The sequence below is a fragment of the Chrysemys picta genome, chromosome 8 (assembly GCF_011386835.1).
Source record: "Chrysemys picta bellii isolate R12L10 chromosome 8, ASM1138683v2, whole genome shotgun sequence".
In the NCBI taxonomy this organism is placed as follows: domain Eukaryota; kingdom Metazoa; phylum Chordata; order Testudines; family Emydidae; genus Chrysemys; species Chrysemys picta.
The window spans coordinates 99,081,022-99,102,795 of NC_088798.1; the positions used below are offsets into that span (position 1 = coordinate 99,081,022).

Genomic DNA, 21,774 nt, shown 5'->3' on the forward strand with positions numbered 1-21,774 from the left:
TTTCCCTTTCTTCACTGCATGTGAATGACAATTTGTTATTTTAGAGTTGCTCATGAGTTGGGCTGCATGTACCAGTTTATTTTTGTGTGGTATTCATTAGTTTTGGCTTCTGAGATTATATTTAAAACTCTCACAAAAAAACCAAAACCATAGCACTGAAATATTTGCCTATTGTTTGTTTAAAACAGTACATTATGTGGTCTTTACAGATACAAAGGAAGGGGAAGAAATAGTAAGTGGTGAGTTTACCAACTTTCATAGTCTGTATATTGCACTGAAAAATCATTTGAAAGTTAAAGGTAGGGAAGAAGACTAACAGATTTCACCTGCCTACAAATATTTAATAGTCTCATGAATGGTTATAAAGTTAGAGAGGCAAAGCCATCCTCTTTGAGTGTAAGCCGGAGTATTCCAACCTTCTGTCCCAGTCATTAAATATGGCAGTTTTTGTAGGAGTGGTGTGTTCATCCCTGTGTCCTGGCTACATTCCAGTGTGGGTAATTACACTGTTAGGGAAACCCTTTAGAAAAATACCAAAAACCTGTGTTGCTCCTATGGTGTAAGTAATTCTGGAGTAAGAAGGACTATACTTATCCAAGCAGCTGCACTTTGGGGACAGAGAGGGTGTAGGCAGTCTAAATACTTTACTCTGTAATAACTACTCTAAGAACACTAAATGTGGCTAGGAAGGGATCATTTTAGAAACTATAGCTTGTGACTATGCAAAGGAGTATAGTGGCTCTTACTCAGAAAAGCTAACCAATGCCAGTTTTGATTGACTTAAACTGGTCTGGTAGTTCTAAGTGCCCTGGCTTTCAAGGCGATTGGATATATTTAGAACAGAGTGAGTCAGACTCCAGGCAGTCTACCACATCTTATTGTATAGATCAGTTCTCAGATGCAATTCTTAGGGGAAAATGAGTAAATCCGTTAGTTTTCCATAAGACCTTAAGTATACAATACAAAGTCATTCATAAATTATATCACACGACAATACTGGCTTTTTAGCTGTGCTGGGAGCTACTTTACCACTCACATGGCTATTGTGTTCTCTCTGCCACATAACGAATTGAACAATAAGAATTGCAAAGCAGTCTGCTCCCTCAATATGCAGGCAGTGTATAATGCCAGGTGCAGAGTCGCTGACGACAGAACCACATTATGATTTATTCATGCTGAGAGACTCCAGGATTGTCAGTTTTTTGACACTGCTCACAGCTATGTTTGGATGGCTGTTAAGCAAGTAGGGCATCTTGGGAGAGTTTTCTAAGTGGTGACTGTCCTTTTGTTTTAAGAAAGACATTATTTACTTGGTGAGATACCAAGCTTTTCTGTGAGGCAGGGCTGTTTTTTATGCTTTTGTGCAGTATGAAGCCCAATGGAGCCCTGATGCCTGACCTAGGCCACTAGGTAGTACTGCAATACAAATAATTTCAAGTGAGTTTATGGAAATAATAAATGTTAAACATGGTGAGATGGTGGCTAGGCAGAGCCGCCTTTCACATTGAGACCAAAATTAAGAATGTTCCGAAGCTAGCGTTAAAGCTGTATTGTGAGAAATAAAGGCTTGGCTGGCTTGCTTTGTTGCTTTGCTTGTTATTTTTACTAGGATCTCTGCCTATGGTTGAATATTGTTTTATATTTGAGAGACTGGCATAGTTTAAGCACATAGGACTGGCAGCCAGGAAGCTCCTAAATTCTAAATGTGGCTTTGGCCCAGATTCTCTCTCCGGTCTTGGAATAGGTCCACCTCATTTACCCAGCTATAAAAGTGAAGTAAAATTACTTGCCTACCTTGCAGGGGTGCTGGCGGGACTAATTAATGATTTTAAAGCACGTTGAAGATGAAAAGCATTGTAGAACTGCTAAGTGTTATGTCAAAACAGTTATAAAGATTTGACTCAGAACCTTAGGGTACATGCTATTTACCTTGCATACCACAAAAGCCCGTTCTAATTATTAAATAAAACTTTCTATAATGGTGAAAATGAGTTTTATTATTTAGTCCTTTGTGATGTACATAGTAAACAATGTGTAGGTTGGTGCTCTCTGTTTCAAGTATTTTCTATGTTAATACCACGTTTAGATAATTACACACACAATTACATTAAAACAACAGTATTATGATTGTAAAATCAAGCACTCAAAAATTAGGAAGTATCCGATTTAAAGTTGCCTGTGTAATTAGACTATCACAATGCATAAGCACAAGGGGACTGAATTTAAAGTTGCACAGGCAATCTTAAGTGTGGCATTTCCTTACTTTTGAGTGCTTGACTTTGCAACCTCAATACAGTATTGTTCTTTTAATGTAGATTTGTATGTGTGTAATTTTCTAAGTTTTTCAAAGAGCAAACAGAAAAAACTCTCAACAAATTCCATTAGGTGCCATCATATTGACATGGGTCATTAGCAGGATTGGAACTAGAGCTGTCAAAAAAACAAAAATTCCTTCCCAGGGAAATAGAGATTTCTAAATTTTGTTTTATTCTAATTCAGGACTAAAAGTTGAAATCTGAAAGTAGATTTTTTTTTTGCCCTATTACATATTCTGAAATATTTAATTTTGACCTTATTGTTTTAACTATTACATTATAATAAATTGTTATAATAAATCCAATCCCAGTTCTCCCCCTACACCTCATTTCTTTCAGATCTGTCTCCTTGCCCCCCTCTTCCCTCCGCCCAACTTATTCTCAGTCCGTCTCCCTCATTCCTGCTCCTCATCCAATCTGTCCTCCCTGCTCTCTGTTTCCTTGTCCAGGCCCCCCAGATTTCCTCCCCAGTCCCATTTCCCTCCCCCCGTGCCAACCTGCAGTCCCAATCTTTCTACCATTTTTTTGTCTCAATCTAGGCTTCTCCTCACTCCTGCCCCCATGGCTCTTGTTCCCTATGCATTCAAATCAGTCAGCTTCCTCTTTGCTACTGCCCAGGCCCAGCAAGGATGGGGTCGAGGGTGTCATTGAGAACACAGGAGAGACAGTCTCCCTACTCTGGTGCCCAGCTCTGGCATGACCCACAACAGTCCAGAAGTGCAATTGCAGGGAAAGTCTTACTCAGCCCCTACATAAGAAGAATGGCCATACTGGGTCAGACCAAAGGTCCATCTAGCACAATATCCTGTCTTCCGACAGTGGCCAATGCCAGGTGCTTCGGAGGGAATGAACAGAACAGGTAATCATCAAGTGATACATTCTCAGCTTCTGGAGATGCCCAGTGTGGACAGAATCTTTGGAGAATTTGGCTCTAAAATCAAAATCTCTATAGAGCATATATAACAGGTGGGCAAACTATGGCCCGCAGGCTGGATCTGGCCCAGGAGCCGTTTTAAGTTGGCCCGCGAGCTCCCGCTGGGGAGCGGGGTCTGGTGCTTGCCCCACTCTGGCATTTCAGCTGGAGCACACGGTCGGGGGGCCACACCACGCAGCTCCCGGAAGCCACGGCATGACCCCGCTCTGGCTCTCCAGCTGGGGCACAGGGTCGGGGGCTGCTCCACGCGGCTCCCAAAAGCCACGTCATGGCCACACTCTGGCTTCTATGGCCCCCTCCAGCGCTCCAATGGGAGCTGCAGGGGCGGTGCCTGTGGATGGGGCAGCGTGCAGAGCCGCCTGGCCACACCTCCGTGTAGGAGCCAAAGAGGGGACATGCTTCCAGGAGCCGCTTGAGGTAAGCGCTGCTGGGAGCCTGAACCCTTGAGCCTCTTCCCACACCCCATAGCCTCTTCCCATGCCCCTACCACAGCCCTGATACCCCTCCTGCCCTCCAAACCCCTTGGGTCCCAGCCCAGAGCACCCTCCTACACCACAAACTCCTCTTCTCCAGCTCCACCCCAGAGTCTGCACCCCCCAGCTGGAGCCCTCCCCGCCTCGCTCCCCGGAGCTCCCTCCCACATTCTGAACTCATTTTTGGCCCCACCCCAGAGCCCGCACCCCCTCCCGCACTGCAACCCCAATTTTGTGAGCATTCATGGCCCGCCATACAATTTCTATTCCCAGATGTGGCCCTCGGGCCAAAAAGTTTCCCCACCTCTGATGTATAAACTGATTTGTTAAAGCTTGTAACTTGGATGGATTTCAGCGGATTTTCTCAGGGAATGACAAAAGGCTTATCCTTGACACTAAGGCTACCCTGTTGACAAATTTCAAGTCCCTGCTACAAAGCATGGGGGTGCCAAAGCTTCTCAAAAAAAAGGTTGCCAGAATTCTTTTAACATGAGCAAACCAATGTAATTTTTCCTACCCTCATTCGTGGAAATGGCTGGACCAGTTTGGCTGAAATTTAATAATAATAATAATTAATAATCGGCTTGAGGCTGACACCCAGCATGCAAACTTTCAGCTCAAATGGTCTAAGCTTGGCAAAGTTGTAAGCAATTGAAAACAGGGTATTATAATTGGAATTGTTAGGCAACTTTAATAACAGCCTTGCCTAAAATGTATGCATAGACTGGGACAATACATTTATCCTGACTTGTGTGGGATATTGTGCTGAGTACCCACATCTTTCAGGGGAATATTTTGTTTAGTTCACAATACAGATTACTATCCCATTCTCTTGTGTAATGTGTGTGTAAATTCACATATACGCACAGCTCCTGTCCCTTCTGTTGTGATGGAAGCAAATTCTACAGGGATGATAGTCATATCATTTTAGCAACACATCTACTTTGAGGGGTTGCAATATAAACAACTGGGGACAGAGATGTGATACCAAGCAGAGCAGCAGTTATTTGAAGAAACTGGTGGCTGAGAGGTCAGGGCAGGAACCCACATTCAACCAGGTATGGGAAAGAAATAGCTGTCGGGCTGGAAATCACAGTTTCCTTATCCAAAATTCACCAAGGTGATGATGAGGAAGAAATACGGTTTCCTGGATAATCTACTCCAGGCTGGATTCTTTAATCCTTCCTGAAAGAGAGAAGCATGTAAAGGATGGGAAGTGGAAAAATTCCCAAACTCAGACTGCCTACATGAAACAAAACTAGGTAAGAGATGGTTAGTAAAATGTCTGATAGCTATAGGAGTTGATAAAGACAAGGTCTCATTTCTATTTAGTGCATTTTTGACATCTGCATTCATTTATATGCCACACAATCTTTTGCCTGTTTTGATATGGTGGACATAGTTCATTCTTGTAATCTGTATTCCTTGTCCTTATTTTTGCCTGTAGTCTTGTTAACATTAATAAATATGTTTCTTTCCCCCACCTTGTGTATGCTGCTGATAATTTTAAGGAACAATGGAAAATGAAGCTAAGGAAGGTGTCCAAATGCTACTCTGTCACCGGAGGAGTCAGGTAGCTAATCCTTAGATTTCATCTTTACATTCAACCAATGTTTTCCCCAGGAATTGAAATGGGGTGTGGGGGGGTGTTCGAATTTATGGGGGTGGGGGAAGAGGAGTCAGGGCCGATGAGGGGTGAGACAGTGAGGGTGAAGGTGGGCTGTATGGCACCATAGTAAAAACTGAAAAATGTTTCATGACCATTTTATTAGATTTAACTCATGTTTTAAAATCATCACACAAATTAAAGTTGACTACTCAAGCCTTCTATGAAGCACTACATCCCCTACATCAGGGATCGGCAACCTTTGGCACGCAGCCCGCCAGGGCCGGTTTGTTTACCTGCCGTGTCTGTAGGTTCAGCTGATCGCGGCTCCCACTGGCTGTGGTTTGCCGCTCCAGGCCAATGGGGGCTGCGGGAAGCAGCAGCCAGCACATCTCTCAGCCCGTGCCGCTTCCCACAGCTTGGAGCGGCGAACCGCGGCCAGTGGGAGCCGCGATTGGCCAAACCTGCGGACGCGGCAGGTAAACAAATGGGCCCGGCCTGCCGGCTGCTTACCCTGACAGGCCACGGGCCAAAGGTTACCGATCCCTGATCTACATCCGTCCTGGTTTCTTTTTATAATTTTGCACAACTCTGTTAATAAACTTCTTGAATGCATTGCGTTCATCTTTAGTGGCTTCTCGTGTGTCCAGTACTTCCATTCCTACAATTGATATGCTCATTAGTTCATTCACATGATCAGGCAGAAGGCGACTCCTTTCAGAGCACAAAATTCTATTCAATGATGAAAAAGAACACTCAACTGTAGCTGTTGTGACTGGGAGTAGCAAGAGATTAATTCCTACTTCTTTCATCCCAGGAAACATAGCACAAAGATCAGGTCGAGCCACTAGAGATGATAAAAAAGAAGTTGAAGTCAAATCTTCATTCATTCGTTGTATGATATTCCACTCTGTGTTCAAATTCTCTATTCTGTCCTGAGCACATGGCAGCCCCATTGCAGGTAGTGCCTCACTCCACTCAACTGTCAGTGTTTTATAGGACAGGGATCTGTAAAAGCTACATAGAGGTTGAGTAGAATCTAGAAGTCGCTGTTGTAGATTTAAGAATCAAGGCTGTGTACTTTTTCAGTTGTCTTAACAAACGTTTCTTGTCCTCTTCACTTAAGGATTCAATATAAATGCCTTCATTAGTCAACTTCTGGACTGAAATCTTTGCTTCTTCCAGTACTTTTTCAGTGGATAACTCTCTGATTGATCCAAATGTAGCTTCTATTGCTGGACAAAGATCTACTACTGTTGTAGAAGATGCCTTTAATGACCCAAGTGGTTTCAACAGTAGACTTACAAGAGAGAGAATGGCAATAGTCTTCTCTGAACAAAGTAGCAAAAGTAATCCAACAGCCTCACTACTTAGATCCTATCTTGGTAGATACTTTCCAAAGCCAGTAATAACAGCTGGAGTAATTTTAAGACAATAGCCAAGGATCACTCATGAGAAAGCCAGAGGGTTTTCCCAGGTTGGACTAATTTGAACTTCAGTCCCAGTGTATCTTCTATATTTTCCAAGATATTCAGTCTTTTTGGACTCTTGCTGAAAAAAGAATATAATGAAGACATTATATTTATAGCTTTTTAAATGTCTTTTGAAGAGTCTGCAGCTTGTACTAATGCTAGTTGGAGTAGATGGCCTCTGCAGTGTGTATAGGAGAGATTAGGGTTACACTTTTCTCTGAGCAAAGCTTGTACTCCACCATGTCTTCCAGAGAGGTTTGCAGCTCCATCAAATGCACAAGCAGCCATCTGTTTGGGGTCCAGTTGACAAGCATTTAACTCTTCTAATATGTGGGTTGTCACAGATGCAGCTGATGTATCTTCTATAACTTGAACATCTAGAAATGTATCTATTGGCCTACCACTGACCTCAAGATAATGTACACAATGACTTAATACTTGATGCTCATTTGCATCGGTGCATTCATCAGCCATGTATGCAAATTTTTTGAATGTGGTGAGAGAGTGCTTCACTTTTTCAACTGTTGAGTCTTTCACTGTTGCACCACATGCTTCTAGCCACAAAGATAGTGAGCATTTGCTGGTCTTGTTCGGAACCAGTGTTCAACTTCAGGATGAACAAGTGACAATACACTTAACATTGGCCTCCAGTTTGTAGTGTGTGGTATCTCTTGCTTAAATAGAAAGTATGATGCCACAGCCATGTTTGTTTGCATGAACTATGTTGTGTCTCCAGCATTCTTAACAGCCTCATTAACACTCACCGGTGTTGTCCTTGGTCAGTGGAGACTGAGTTCAGAGGCGCTTTCACATGAGTTCACCTCCCAGGTGGGAGGCAATAAGGCACCTTGCTCATTCCTCCATCTGCTCACTGTTCGCTCTGTCCACTGTTGTTCATTGTGCCACCGTTCACTCCATCGCTCTGTTGCCAATGGCCCTGTGCCGTTAGCTTCTGTTGCCACCTGCCACTGTGAGGTCTGCAAGTTGGTCTCTTGAGGTTCCACCCAGCTATGAATGATTTGAGCTGAGCTCTCAGTGGGGGAACCTCGCTGCTAGTGCACACTGGGCTGTCTCTTCCACAGAAATACTGTCCCACAGCAGGTCTAAGCACTTAGACCTGATTATCAGTGATTTCAGCTGTCACTTAACAAACAAAGGACTATCTATGGAACCTAATCAGCTCTGTCTTCAAACAATGGAGAGGGGCAGGTCAAATAGTACTTGTGACTTACGCAGACCATCAAGCAAAACACCTGTCCCCACCCTCTCTCTTGATGCCCTCAATCAGCACAGGCTAAGTACAGTTCTACTGCCCTTTACTCATACAATAAGAATAACATTTCATTACCCCCCCCCCACACACACACACACATTCAAGTGATTTGTAAGCCAACCCCAGCCAAAATCTATCACTTGGGCAACACAGCTCTGTTTGCTGGATACCTAGGTAGATTAGGTGTGAATGTAAATACAATCTGGTCCTGAAGCCTTTCCCCCCAGCCCATCACTAGCTGTCAGGGAGAGCTCATTTAGACTTTGCTTACAAATCATCATTTGAAATTATTAGCTTGGCCAACATCACCGAAATGAATGCACTGACATTGTCATAAAAAACAACAGCTGTATAAGGAAGCTAGTCTATATTCATACTTTCCAAATCTATTATACTTTTCAAATGCACGTATTTTATCATACACTTTATATGTTTTTAAAATGTGTATTAATGTTTCAATTTCAATTCAGATTTTGGAACAATCACTAAATTGGCAACACTGCATGTAACTAGTTCACAAAACTGGGGAGGGGGGTGTTGGGCAAATTCGGTGGGGTGTAGGCAAATCCCTGCATTCAACCCAAATGGGGGTAACTCTCTGGCAAGAATACTACCCCTTTTCCCCCTCTCCCTCATCCCCACAAAAAGGAAAATTACCAAATTTCTCTTTACTGATGGTCTGCTAAATGAGGAGTGACATGCTCAATTTGCACATGTGCTTGTCTGTTCCTCCTTTATAGAATTTTAAAAAGCAGGCTGTAGCAGGTGTGACGGAGCAGGGAGCAGGGCAGATTTGACCTGGGAATGTTGCAGGGGGGTTGCAGTGGGGATGTGGGACTTCCCTTGAAGGAAGCTACCTGAGCTGTAACCTGAGCCAGGAACGGGGGTGGGGAGAATTAACACCTTCTGCCCGGGAGACTGAATAAAGGAGAGGAGCAGCGGGAGGAGTTGGGAGTTTAGTTTCGGTTGGGGCTGGGTGGTGCAACGCAGGGAACCCCAAGCTGGGGTCTAAGCTCCCTGAACCTCCCAGAGGGACCTAATTGAGGGGGTCTGGTCGTACCTACACGCTCTGCTTGAGACTGTGTTCCTGTCCTTAAATAAACCTTCTGCTTTACTGGCTGGCTGAGAGTCGCAGTGAATCTCGGGAAGAGGGGTGCAGGGCCCTAACTCCCCCACAATCCGCAACAGCAGGTTGGCTCATTGTCCTTATAAAATGACAGGTTTCAGAGTAGCAGCCGTGTTAGTCTATCTCCTCAATATATGTTCCATTCTATATGCATCCGAAGAAGTGGGCTGTAGTCCACGAAAGCTTATGCTCTAATAAATTTGTTAGTCTCTAAGGTGCCACAAGTACTCCTGTTCTTCTTTTTGTCCTTATAAAACTACCTGTGGCTGGCTTGGTGTGCTTGAATCACCCACTGTGTCTGATCAGGATGGCAAATAAATGTGTGCTAGTGTTCCACTGAAGCCAGCATTTCAGCTTTGGAAGGCCAAGGGCAACTAGGGCTTGAGTTCCCATAGCTCAAGGGGGAGGCCTGATATCTTTCTACCATGCTGGGAAGTTGGTAAACAATATTCCCTGCTACTTTCACTCATTACCGCTGGAGTCTAGCACTGTGATATTGTGCTACAATGAAGCACACTTTTGAAATAAACTGCATGTTGTGTGCTCATGTACTGTATAAGCTTCCATACAATCAAAACATCCTGTCATAGCCACAGGGCCACCTCTCTCTCACTGCAGAAATTTGGACCTGATCCAAGTTAAGTCCATAGTAAAATGTCGATTGATCTCTATGGCAGCATCAGCTGACACACTCTTGGCAAGTCTTTAAGCCTTCTCATTAGTGTTGCATTTGCTCTGAAACACGCTGTAATAAACAACAGTCAGTTGAATTTTCCCTAATTGTGTGAAAAGACTGCACAAATAAATTAATGGAACTGCCCTATTTGCATGCTTGCATGGAAGTTAGAGGAGGGCTTCTGGCAAGGATCAAAAGGTATGCAACAGTGAAGGTTTGAGTAAGAAATTGATTTAACAATTAATTTTTGTGTCCATGTTGCTATGAGGATAGAATGGTCTAGTGTAGTGTTTTTCAACCTTTTTTGATATCAGGGATTGGCTTGCTGCCTTCATAAACTGTGTCAGGGAGATCCATGGACCCGCTGTTGAGAAACAGTGGTCTAGGGCTCAGTCAGAACAGAGGACTGGGATGCAAGAACAGAATTTTAATTCTTTTTTGCCACTGCTGTAATCTTGGGCAAATTGTTTAATTTCTAGTAGCTTTCCTATCTATAAAATGGGGATGATAAGATTATCTACTTTAAGGATTTGGTGAGGAGTAGTTTAATGTTTGAAGACTAAAATTGTTATGGATGATAACTCATAACTCTGTGTTAATCAGGTTGTCTCCCGTGTAAGACACTACTGCCTCCTTTTGCTTCTGTGGTGAAGTCATAGTCCTGTATTTACATTACCAGCCTCTTGGGATGGAAATGCATTTTACAAATAGTATGTAGGTGTAGTCAATGTCTTTTTAAAAATGCAGATAGCTGTGCTTATATGCAAATAAAAGGAATTAGCCCCTCTTTAGACAACAATTACCAAAAGCCAACACTGAATTATTTACTGAAGTTATGAAATAGACTAAACCCAGTGCTTCTCAAAGCCGGTCCGCTGCTTGTTCAGGGAAAGCCCCTAGCGGGCTGGGATGGTTTGTTTACCTGCCGCATCCGCAGGTTCGACCAATTGCGGTTCCCACTGGCTGCAGTTTGCCACGCCAGGCCAATGGGGGCTGCGGGAAGGGCAGACAGCACATCCCTTAGCCCGTGCCGCTTCCCGCAGCCCCCATTGGCCTGGAGCGGTGAACCGCGGCCAGTGGGAGCCGTGATCGGCCGAACCCGCAGACGTGGCAGGTAAACAAAGCGGCCGGGACTGCCAGGGGCTTTCCCTGAACAAGCGGTGGCCCAACTTTGAGAAGGACTGGACTAAACCATCCCTGAGAGGGATTTTGTCACTCCCCCCCTCCCATCCCTGCCAACCTAGGTTGGGTGAAAGTTCACACTAAACGGTAATTTTAGTTTTCTAAACTAACCAGTCACCTAATCTGGCTCATAAAATAAGAGAAGGATGCTTAAACTAGTGAAAAATTAATGGGCCTAAGTAGCAGACTTCCTGAGTTCTGTACCCGGACCGTGCCTCTTGCTCTGGGCTTGAGCAAATCATCTGACGCAGTAGCTCTTAACCTTTCCAGACTACTGTCCCCTTTTCAGGAGTCTGATTTGTCTTATGAACCCCCAAGTTCACCTCACTTCAAAATTATTTGCTTACAAAACCAGACATAAAAATACACACTATTACAGAAACAACACACCCACCGAGCACACTGTCACAGAAAAATTGCTTACTTTCTCATTTTCACCATCTAATTATAAACTAAATCAATTGGAATATAAATACTGTACTTTCATTTCAGTGTATAGTCTCGAGCGAGGTATAAACAAGTCACTGTATGAAATTTTAGTTTGCACCGATTCGCTAGTGCTTTTTATGTAGTTGTAAAACTAGGCCAAAGGCTAGATGCGGTGATGTATCCCCTAGAAGGCCCCCAGTACCCCTGGTTGAGAACCAGTGCTACAGCCGATCGGCCTCCCTTTCTCCATCTGTAAGGTGCGAGTAACCCTCCCGCGTTACTGGTCTGTCTATGAGGATTAGTTATGGCATGTTTGCAAAGCGGGGGTGATGGAAAAACACTCGCCTCCCTGCTAAACGTTGAACACAACCGCTACAGGCCAGCCCAGGACCAGAGGCTACAGCCACCCTAGGCCACGGCTGGACCAACAGGCCCGGAGTGGCTGTGAAGGGCGGGGACAGTCTGCCACCTGTTGGCGGGCATCCGGCTAAGGTGAGAGGAGCTGCGGGATGCAGGCGGTGGGAGGGCGGGGCCAGAGTACCTCGGGCGCTCGCGGGAGGGATGCGATAGGGCATTCGCACGCACAGCGGCCGTGATGGGCAGTGACTGACCCGCGTGTCTTGGCTGAAGTCTGTAGACCCTACGGATCCTTTGCCCGAACCCAAGATGGCGGCCGAGGCCTCGCTGCCCAGGCCCAAGATGGCGCTTTCAGCTCTGGGTCTGCAGCTTTGACCCCGGTAGCGGAAGCGAGTGAGGAGCCGGCCGGAAGCGGTGGTTGTCAGTGGAGACGCAGGCCGGCTGGGCTCGTTCTTTCTCCCGCCCGAGGATGCGGGCTCTCTCCTCTCCCGGGTGGAGACTCCGGCAGCTGCTCTGGGTGACCTGGCTGAGCGGGAGCCTCCTGGCAGGTGAGGGCACGGGGGAGAGGCCACGTAGCGGGCCGGCCGGCCCGAGGGAACCAGGCTGATCCGCCAGCCCTGCTCGCTCTTGCTCCCCTTCGCCACCGTCCTGTGTGTGTTGGGGGGGAGGTGTCTTTGTCTCCACCATTCCCGGGCCTGACCCAGGTTTTAGGGTCACGGTGCTGGTACCAGCCCTCTCCCACTGCTCTGTGCCGGGTAGGAGGGTCGCACAGCCGGCCCCAGGCTGGCTCCCTTCTTGCCTGCTCCTCTAAACTGCACCACGGCCCTCTTGAGTAAAGGGGTAGGAGGAGGGGACAGGACACGTTCATCTTCCAGCTGCCCTCTGCTTGGATGTAGGGGCTCGTCTGTGTGGGGCTCTTCCCTGCTGTCAGGCAGGGCTCTCCAGGTGTCAAAAGTAATAGAACTCTAAGAGCAGGAGATATTGGCCGTGGTGGTTATCGCTGTGTTCTCCTCCCCCTGACCCTCACTTGCATGAAAACTGCTGATCCCTTAAAAAAAAAAGTAGCCTGAAAGAAGCTAAAGCTACAACTGAACGCAGGTGCTAAATATTGTTACTTTTATAGGAGCAGCAGCAGAGGAAAATGCTGACCCACTGTCTGAAACTGCCCTACCTCTTAGCACAGAAGGTGGTTCTGCCCTTACTGGAGAGCCTCAGGCGCCAGTGCAGTACAAGACTGCAGAAATTGCTGATGCAATGCTGGGTAGTGGGATTCCTGCTGATCAGTCTGTGGTGCTGTCAGTTATTCCAGGAGAAGCAAAGGACAAACGCATGTCTGAATTCGGTATTGGCACCTGCGATGCAGCAGTAGAAGATGCTGAATGTAGTGTGGGGACTAGCCTTGCTTCTCACTTATCACAGCCTGGTTCACATGTTCAAGAACAAGCAGGGGACACTAATGTAGTGCTAGAGGCTATTCCTGCTTCACCAGCTGAGGAATCTAATAGCACAGACAGTGTAAAAACTCCCAAAGTGAACTGTGAGGAAAGAAATATTACCGGGATCAGAAACTTCACGCTACAAATCCTGAATGTTTCGCAAGTAAGTAGGAAATCATTCTGTTTGCTACTTTCTATGTTTATCGTGATACCTGGGTAGGTGTTACACAAATATATGTAGCATTTGGGTAGAAACTCTATAATCCTTCCAGTATTTGCCCTTGTGAGTTTAGTAGCACAAAAAGGATAACTTAAAACAAGTGTTTAGTGTGCTGGTGGGAGGGGAGTTAGCATACAGGGCAGTGCACTTTCCATATTGTTTTGAAATACAGAAATAGTAAGATATTCAATTCCACTATGTACCATGCCTATGTTCCCCAAGTCTGAAGGGTCTCACGGAACCCATCGTGACTTGTGCCAGCTTCTCTGCAGCGCTTTTTTCTTTAGACCAATTTCCTTCCGCAGGAATGCTTTGCAGCACTTGTTTCCACTAAATTCTAATTTAGGTGGCTTTACTTAAAGAGAGGGTAGAAAATGAAATAAAAAAAAAGCAGATTTCAGATAAATATTACTATGAATAACAGCTGGTAGGAAAATGGAAACTTTTCAAAAATTTTAGTTGAAATTTCATTTTTGACATTTCTGACCAGCTCTACTAAGTATGGAAAATAATTGAGACACCTTAAAAATCCTTCAACTGGCCCATAGTTTAAAAAGCAGCTTGTCTTGTTAGAATCTCAGTAAGGCATTCTTGTTCCCAGGAGGCTACAGCAAGTCTCTCTCCCCTTTGTTAGCTCCCAGCTTTGTCTTAAAGACTGGTTTAAGTATTTGAGATATTACATCACCCCAGACCAAACTATAGGGTAGCAGAACCAGTTTGAGTCTGGTTCATACAATAGAGGTTTCTCTCTGTTCCCCCAAATGCTGGGGAAATAAAGAGAGTCAGAAGGGAGCATGGGCCTGGGCACAGTTTATTTGAATAAGTTTAGCTTACCAGGTCCTTGCTTGCCTTCCTTCCTACCCTTCCACAAACCATCCTTGCCTGTGATTCCCTAGCCTGATCAGTTCTCTGTCCTGTGACTTAAGTAACTTCCTTTCATATCCTTGTTCATCTCCCGCTTTCTCTTCTGGCCCTTCACTTGTCTTGTTTTTGGAACAGCTCCACTACCCTTTTATCCCACAAATTAGCTTCTTAGCCCTGTTAAGGCTTGGAATTCCCGTATTAGAGAAGAAATGAAGTGGTGGATCTCCTAACTTTCCCTTCAGAGCTGTCAGGCCCACTTCCTGATGAACAGGATTCAGCTCCTACATTACACATCTGCAGCCAGGGAGTAGGGCCTCTTAGGTAAGGGAGGAAAGAATGAAAAAATGCCTTTTTTATTTAGCAATAATCCCCTAAGTATTATTTGTCTACCAAGGAGATTTTTACATTTGAAAAATGCAGTTAGGATTAAAATCGGTCTGACTAAATTTTTTTTGTTTGAATGTTTATGTACTGTTGAAATACTGCTAAAAACAGACTTCTGACTGAAATGCCAACTCAAATTTGCTTATGATGGTACTACAGTATTCTCCTGAAATTAATCTGTTACCAAAGTATTATGCAATGATATGTAATAGAACCCTTTTAAATATTTTATTGGCCCCTCCTTTTTAAATCAGCATGTTTTCTTTCACAGGACCTGATGGAGTTTTTAAACCCAAACAGCAGTGACTGTACATTAGTCTTGTTTTATACACCCTGGTGTCGCTTCTCTGCCAATCTGGCCCCTCATTTTAATTCTTTGCCCCGAGCATTTCCAACTCTAAACTTCCTGGCATTGGATGCATCTCAGCATAGCAGGTAACTTGCAATAAATACACTTCACCTTATAAAGCTTCACATGCTACAGTATTAGCACTTTGTTTCTGATTCTGACAAACCTTATGTTTTTAAAATGTATTGATGGAGTAATATGTACTCCCTGAGTAAATTTGAGTTCTCTGCCCCTCTGACTCTGCCTTTACTTCCTTTAGTTTTTCTTCAGGCAATTTTCTCCCTCATTCATCTTTTGATAATGAAGTTAATATTTTCTTAAATGTTCACATGAACATCTTGCTCTTCAAGATGAGGGAGTAATAGCACTGGCTAAAATTTGACCTAGTGTAGATTGATGCTGGGCTCTGCTAATTCATCTAAATCTTGACATGCAAATTCATTTCCGGGTTTCTTCTGAGCAGAGACTGTAAAATATGCCACATCCATTTCTCTGACCACTTCACAGTGCATCCTCAAAGGACAAGAACAAGACCCTTGTGCCCTAAGACAGGATTGAAACGTGGGTCTCCAAAATGAAAGTTAATGCACTAACCCACTGCAGAATTTTGTATTACCTAAATTCACTAGTGAAACATTCCCTAATGCCATAAGAAAATAGTTGTGGCCTTGTTCTTGTTATTGAGTTAAATTAAATGTTAATTTAGTAAAGCAGGCTTTTCCTTCTTCTATTGTGACCTCATTTCTTACCTACTTATTTCCTTCAGTTTATCAACCAGATTTGGAACTGTGGCCGTTCCTAATATCCTCCTTTTCCAAGGAGCCAAACCCATGGCCAGATTTAATCATACAGACCGAACCCTGGAAATGCTGAAAGCATTCATTTTTAATCAGACAGGTATGTAGGCTAAACTTGATGCAGAACTATGAAGGTCAGGATCAGGTATTGCCTCAAACTGACTTCTCCCTTTTTTTAAGAGGGTATATTAGGGCCTCCTAGAGCCTTCCTGCTGCCAGGAACAGAGCCTTAGGAAGTTCCTATTCAGTCACTATAGCACTGAGTGGAATTTCAGGACAAGGTAGAAGCAAACAGCCCAGTTATCGAAAGCTGTTTTGGTGGAAAGTGGGGGAGGGTGCTTGGAGCTCAGGCAGAGAGTGTAAGTAGGAGGATCAAGCACTTCCCCACTCCTGAAGTCCTGGATTATTCGGGAATAGTTCTAGACAGATATGAGTACTACCCTTATCTCCACATTCCAGGAGGGGAAAGGATCAGACTCCTATGTCCCATTGCTGTTGGCTAGGCAACAGGTGGGGGACATGGCAGCCTTAGTTCTTATGTTGGTGTGGACATAGGAGCAGAGGGAGCCCTGAATAGTTTTCCTGGGAATCAGCTGTCCAGGCTCTGATCTCCATGGGCTGAGTTTACCCAGCTCCCCTCTCTCTTCCAACAGCATAATTAGCCTTATGAGAGTAGAAGAAAGAACATGCACTAGTATTGTGACAGATTAATGGAAGAGACTGCTAAATCGTTATTAAAGTAGGATTACCTTTACTGTTGTTGTAGATTCCCTAGCTGGTACTTCTACCAAAGAATACACTGGGAATGGGGAGAATAAAACTCTTCTAATGACACAGTACTAAGAAAATATGTATTAAGATACTTTGACAGTTTGAAAATGGAAAACTGATTGCATAGGTCACTGAAAACAGATTTGTGCTGCTCTACTGTCTAAAACGCATGAGCAGATGCCCCATAGTTATATAGTAAAATCCTGGGACTATATGAACCAGAGTTGTGTTAAGTCCTGTAGCACAAGCTGCTTAATTTGGAGATGAGAATACAGTTCCTACAATGAACTAATCACCCATAGATTTAAAAAATGCCTATTGCTAGCAGCTTTTATCGCTGGTTTCTTCTTTCAGGAATAGAAGCTAAGAATGATGTGGTGGTAACTGAGGAAGACCGAGCAGGCCCTCTACCGAGTGTCCTAACAAAAGGAATAGATTGGTTACTTTTATTCTCTTTATTGTTTCTGGTTAGTTTTATTATGTATGCTACCATTCGGACTGAGAGCATTCGTTGGCTAATACCGGGACAAGAGCAGGAGCATCAGGAATAAGTTGAGATAGTGACGTGAGAACACACTTCATGCCTACAGATAAAGCAGGAATTTATGTGAACTGAAATTGCATAAACTTGTACAGTGAATTAGATGGTTGTAATTTATAATCTTATTAGTTAATTTATAATAAATAATAAAATCACTTTTGTTCATTAACTACTGTATGTGTAAAGTCAAACTGCTGGTAATTAAGTAAACAAATACAAAAAGATTCAGTAGAAGGGTTTTTATTTATTTATTTAGGAAGTATTAACAGGTTTACAAATCCTTGCTGTGTAAATATCAGAAAACAATAATTATTATGAAGATTGTTTGTTTTTTAATAAACTGACTCACTTTTTTAGGAATAATGTTAATTTGTTGCAAAATTTTACTTTGAACTTGTAGTTATCAGTAGTATCATACAGTGGGACGTTGAAATATTGCAGATGATCTTTATAGGGAAAGTAAGAGTTCTACAGCCAGCGGTACTGCTTTGGCAGCAATAATATACAACCACTTCCATTATTTTGGAATTGAGGGATCTCAGCCTTTTAATGTGTTTTTCCTTTTCAAGACCCATGACTACAAATTCAAACTGCATACATGGATAGATGATGTGTATTGTAGAAAACCACAGAAATTACTAGTAATAGGTGTAAACCTACATGGAAGATGTTCATGTTATTGCAAGAAGGGAGAAGCCAAAATAAAAGGTTAAAGGATATTATATGTCCTTAAATAAAGGCATCCAGCATTTTAAACAGAGGTCACTAAACAAATTCAAATTGGTGTTTTTCCACTAAGACAAGATACAGTAACACAAAGGGAAAAGATTACAGTAGAACCTCAGTGTAATGAACACCAGAGTTACGAACTGACCAGTCAACCACACACCTCAATTGCAACTAGAAGTACGCAATCAGGCAGGCAAGACCAAAACAAAACAAAAAGCAAATACTGTACAGTTCTGTGTTAAACGTAAACTACTAAAAAAAAAAGGGAAAGTTTAAAAAAAGATTAGACAAGGTAAGGAAACTGTTTCTGTGCTTGTTTCATTTAAATTAAAATAGTTAAAAGCATTTTTCTTCTGCAGAGTAAAGTTTCAAAACTGTATTATGTCAATATTTATTTGTAACATTTTGAAAGAACAACCATAATGTTTTGTTCAGAGTTATGAACATTTCAGAGTTACGAACAACTTCCTTTCCTGAGGTGTTTAACTCTGAGGCTCTACTGTATTTTTAATAGGGTTTTAAAATTGTTTATTAATATGTTTCACTAATATATTATTAAGAGTAGTTGTTTCTCCCATCTTATATTTTAATGGTACCTACTGGAGGAAAGACCACTTCCAAAGGAGTTTAGTACTGATGTTTGGGGTTTGAGGAAAGTGTGTTTTGCACTTGCTGGTTAAGTTTAGCAATAATAAAAATCTTCATTTTGCAGCTGCGGAGAGGGTGACCATGTATTACATTTGGCCCTGAGGCTAGATGTTGTTTGATATCCTTGGTTTACCATGCTCTATGAGGGATCTGCCTTTCCTTTCTAAGGATTGTGCAGAAAAGGCATTTTATTGTGTATGTATTCTTCCTTGCTTCCCTACACAGTTAAACTTCACTTACTACTTGTTTTTCTACAGCAGGGTTTTAATGTAACTTTTGCGGTCAGAATTGACTTCCTTTTCTCTAGGTATTGATTTCTGGCAGGAATAAAAATGGCCATTCAGCATTCCATACAACTTCAAGTACTGATCAGTCATGAGCCTTGTTTGTATTTACATAAATCTTTGTTCATTGTTAGTTTGAAAGCCTCAGCTGCTGAGTGTGTAAATAGTTGATAAGCTTACTCTAATTATGACTTTTAGTACTAATAATCTGATTTTATTAACGTTGAGGCTCTAGAATAAGATACAGTTTAGCTTTAGACATACAGGGTCAGATTCTCAGCTGGGGTAAACTTGTGTAGCTCCCTTGGCTTCAATGGAGCAATGCTGATTTACATCAGCTGAGGATCTGGCCCACTTTTAATTTCCCTTTTGGCTTGCATTATTCCTCACATGGTTAATAGAGATCTGTAGAATACTCTTGAAATTGTTCCATTTGTGCAAAAGACTAAAGATAAGATTTTCCTTAAGAACCTACAATTTTATACTACAGTGGGCTGTATTTACCCTCCTGGCTGTTGGCATGTGGTTATGTATTTAAAATAGCCTATGAAGTTTTGTCTATGAATATGCACTTAGCTGAAACATATAGAACTTCAGACTGTGGACTTGATTTTGTAGCTACCCTTCCCTTTCCCCTCAGCAACATTTCTACCCTGAAAAGTGATTTGTAAAAAAGACAGGTCCATGTTTTATTTCAATCATTCCATAGCAAAGGCAATCAATTTTTTTTGCATTGTTTTAGAATAGAACCATATTTTCCAAGGCCACAATTTATACCCAAATTAAAACTTTTATAAGCAATCCTTTACAGAACATAAGCCCTATAAAGAATTGTAAAGTCCTCTCTTTTTTTTTTTAACCATTCCCTGGTGAGTGGGAAAGTCTGCCTTTGCAGATCTAAGAACCTGAACTGAAACCAACTTCACTGACCAAACTGAACTGAATGGAAATAGGAACAACCCCCTTGAAGGCTGAAGATTAAAGGCCTGGCACTCCCTTGTTTTGATAATCGAAGCCACTAAGACGTGGTGATAGGGTGACCAGACAGCAAGTGTGAAAAATCGGGACGGGGGTGGGGGGTAATAACCAATATAAGAAAAAGACCCCAAAATCGAGAATGTCCCTATAAAATTGGGACATCTGGTCAGTCATTCTAGCCAGTGAAGCGTTCTGCCTGCAGCTGCACGCTGCAGCTGGCGGTACCTGCTCCTTCTAATGCAGCTGCCATTGACAAAGGTGAAGGGTCGGGGTCCCGGGGAGGCTGGGGTTTTGCAGCAGAGGTGCATGGACCACAGCTGGGGGGAGAGTAAGTACCATTCGCCCAGCGCAGGGGTGCTCTGTGCAGGTGAGGGGGTAAGTACCATTCTTGTCGGGGTTTGGGGGAAAACCCCTGACGGGTGCGCTGCGGAGGCGCGGGCGCAGACGAGCCTGTGTCCCTCCCTGCGCTGCGTGACGCCCCTGGCGGCGCAGGCACTTGCGTAGGCCCCTGCACTGGGCCCTTCGCGCCGTGAGGGGGCGGGGCCGCGGCCGCGCTGAGGCGATGGGAGGCGGTGGGGTCGGGCCGCGGCTGGCGCTGTTCGGAGCGCGCCTGGCAGCGGTGGCGGCGAGCGCGGGGCGTGGCGGCTCGGGACCCGGCAGCAGGAGCCTCTCCGCCATGGTGAGAGGCAGGCGGCTGCCGCCCTGGGGGTGCGGGAGGGCAGCAGACCTGGGGAGCGCCCCAGAGATAATGGGGCAAGCGAGCAGCGATCCAGGGGCAGGGCAGGGCGAGTCCCCCAGGTGGCGTGGGGTGGACAGAGGAAAGCCCCCTAGGAGCAGGAGTCCTGGTCTTCTCTCCTAAGCTCAGCCCTAACCCAAGTCCCGCACTCTGGGGACCCCATTCCAGATGTTACTTGTGCTGGATGCTTCATAGTAGGATCATCCCTCTTCTTCCCTCTGTGCTGTGAAAGAGCGAACTGCCTGGGCACTGACATCCCCATCATTAGGGTTCAGAGCCAACGCTGCTGAGATAAATACGGCAGTTCACCTCTGCCAGAGCTTTTGTTTCATGCTGTCTGCAGAGTTGGGCGCCTACCTCTACTTAGGCGTGTTTTGTGATTTTTCTTTGCCTTTATAAGGATTTGATGCTTAATTTGTTGGGGTTTGTTTTAAATGAAAATTTTAATTGTGGAGCACAAAATGGAGCTACCATGAAGAAAATACTTTCCAGTCACAGCATCGCAAATTTGTTTGATTTGTTTCCTGTTAAAGGGCCAGATTAGGTGGGTAAGGGGGTGGCTTTCTGGGGGTCAGATGGGTATCAGCCCCTGAAGGCAGGCAAGAATGACTTCCCCAGAGAAATGGGGTGAAGGGTGAACAACAGCCTCTCAAAATGTTGCATAATCTGTTTTCTATATCACCAATAATGTGCCAGGTGCGATTCACACTGAAGCAAATAACAATTGGTTTAAAAAGTTCTCCCAACTCTTGGTGCTTAATTTAATTAAATATTCAAGGGAAAATGGTGGGAGATAATGGACTCAAATGCGCTTTTAAAATCCCCCCAAACGAAGGAACTAAGAAATTATTATTCTAATCCTTATGTGCTTGATTACCCATCAAAAAACTTTTCCTGCTGGACTGACTTTGATGTTCCATTTACCAGCTGAAAGCTCATGATCTGTCAATATGAGAAGCAACTTTAGTTCTTCATATCTGTCAACATGTGAATGGTGGGTTATGTGGATTTGATACTGGGAAGCACAGGATTTATAATTAGGAGATTTGGGTTTTATTTCTAGCTCAGACACAAATTCACAATTTGATCTTGAGCAAGTCACTTGACCTGTCTGAACTTCAGGTTACCCATTTTTAAAGTGGGAGTAATACCTGATTCCTAGGGTTGCACAGAAGTGCAATTCACTCATATTTG

At 43.8% G+C, this 21,774-nt stretch overlaps 2 protein-coding genes and 1 long non-coding RNA gene across 3 annotated transcripts in view; 2 read left to right on the plus strand and 1 right to left on the minus strand.

The window, feature by feature from the left end:
* Positions 1–12,164, minus strand: part of LOC135973194 (uncharacterized) — a 22,518-nt gene extending 10,354 nt beyond the window's left edge. Inside the window, exon 1 of the long non-coding RNA XR_010589905.1 lies at positions 12,098–12,164. This is a non-coding gene — a long non-coding RNA (uncharacterized LOC135973194). The remainder of the gene's footprint in view (positions 1–12,097) is intronic.
* Positions 12,165–12,166: 2 nt separating this feature from the next.
* Positions 12,167–17,429, plus strand: TXNDC15 (thioredoxin domain containing 15). Its single transcript, XM_024103672.3, has 5 exons — positions 12,167–12,391; positions 12,967–13,442; positions 15,019–15,182; positions 15,863–15,993; positions 17,019–17,429. The coding sequence occupies exons 1-5, from the start codon at positions 12,313–12,315 to the stop codon at positions 17,213–17,215; spliced, it is 1,047 nt and encodes a 348-aa protein (XP_023959440.2). The 5' UTR covers positions 12,167–12,312; the 3' UTR covers positions 17,216–17,429.
* Positions 17,430–20,361: 2,932 nt separating this feature from the next.
* Positions 20,362–21,774, plus strand: part of PCBD2 (pterin-4 alpha-carbinolamine dehydratase 2) — a 35,273-nt gene continuing 33,860 nt past the window's right edge. Inside the window, exon 1 of the mRNA XM_005309440.5 lies at positions 20,362–20,523. Coding sequence (XP_005309497.1) covers positions 20,407–20,523 — 117 coding nt within the window. The 5' untranslated portion in view covers positions 20,362–20,406. The remainder of the gene's footprint in view (positions 20,524–21,774) is intronic.

What these genes read in the sequence shown, in the direction of transcription:
- TXNDC15 (XM_024103672.3), top strand. Translation starts at nt 12,313, where the DNA reads ATGCGGGCTCTCTCCTCTCCCGGGTGGAGACTCCGGCAGCTGCTCTGG. An exon ending in GAGCGGGAGCCTCCTGGCAG is followed by an intron (nt 12,392 to 12,966) that starts GTGAGGGCACGG and finishes TTACTTTTATAG; the next exon opens with GAGCAGCAGCAGAGGAAAAT. An exon ending in AAATCCTGAATGTTTCGCAA is followed by an intron (nt 13,443 to 15,018) that starts GTAAGTAGGAAA and finishes TTTCTTTCACAG; the next exon opens with GACCTGATGGAGTTTTTAAA.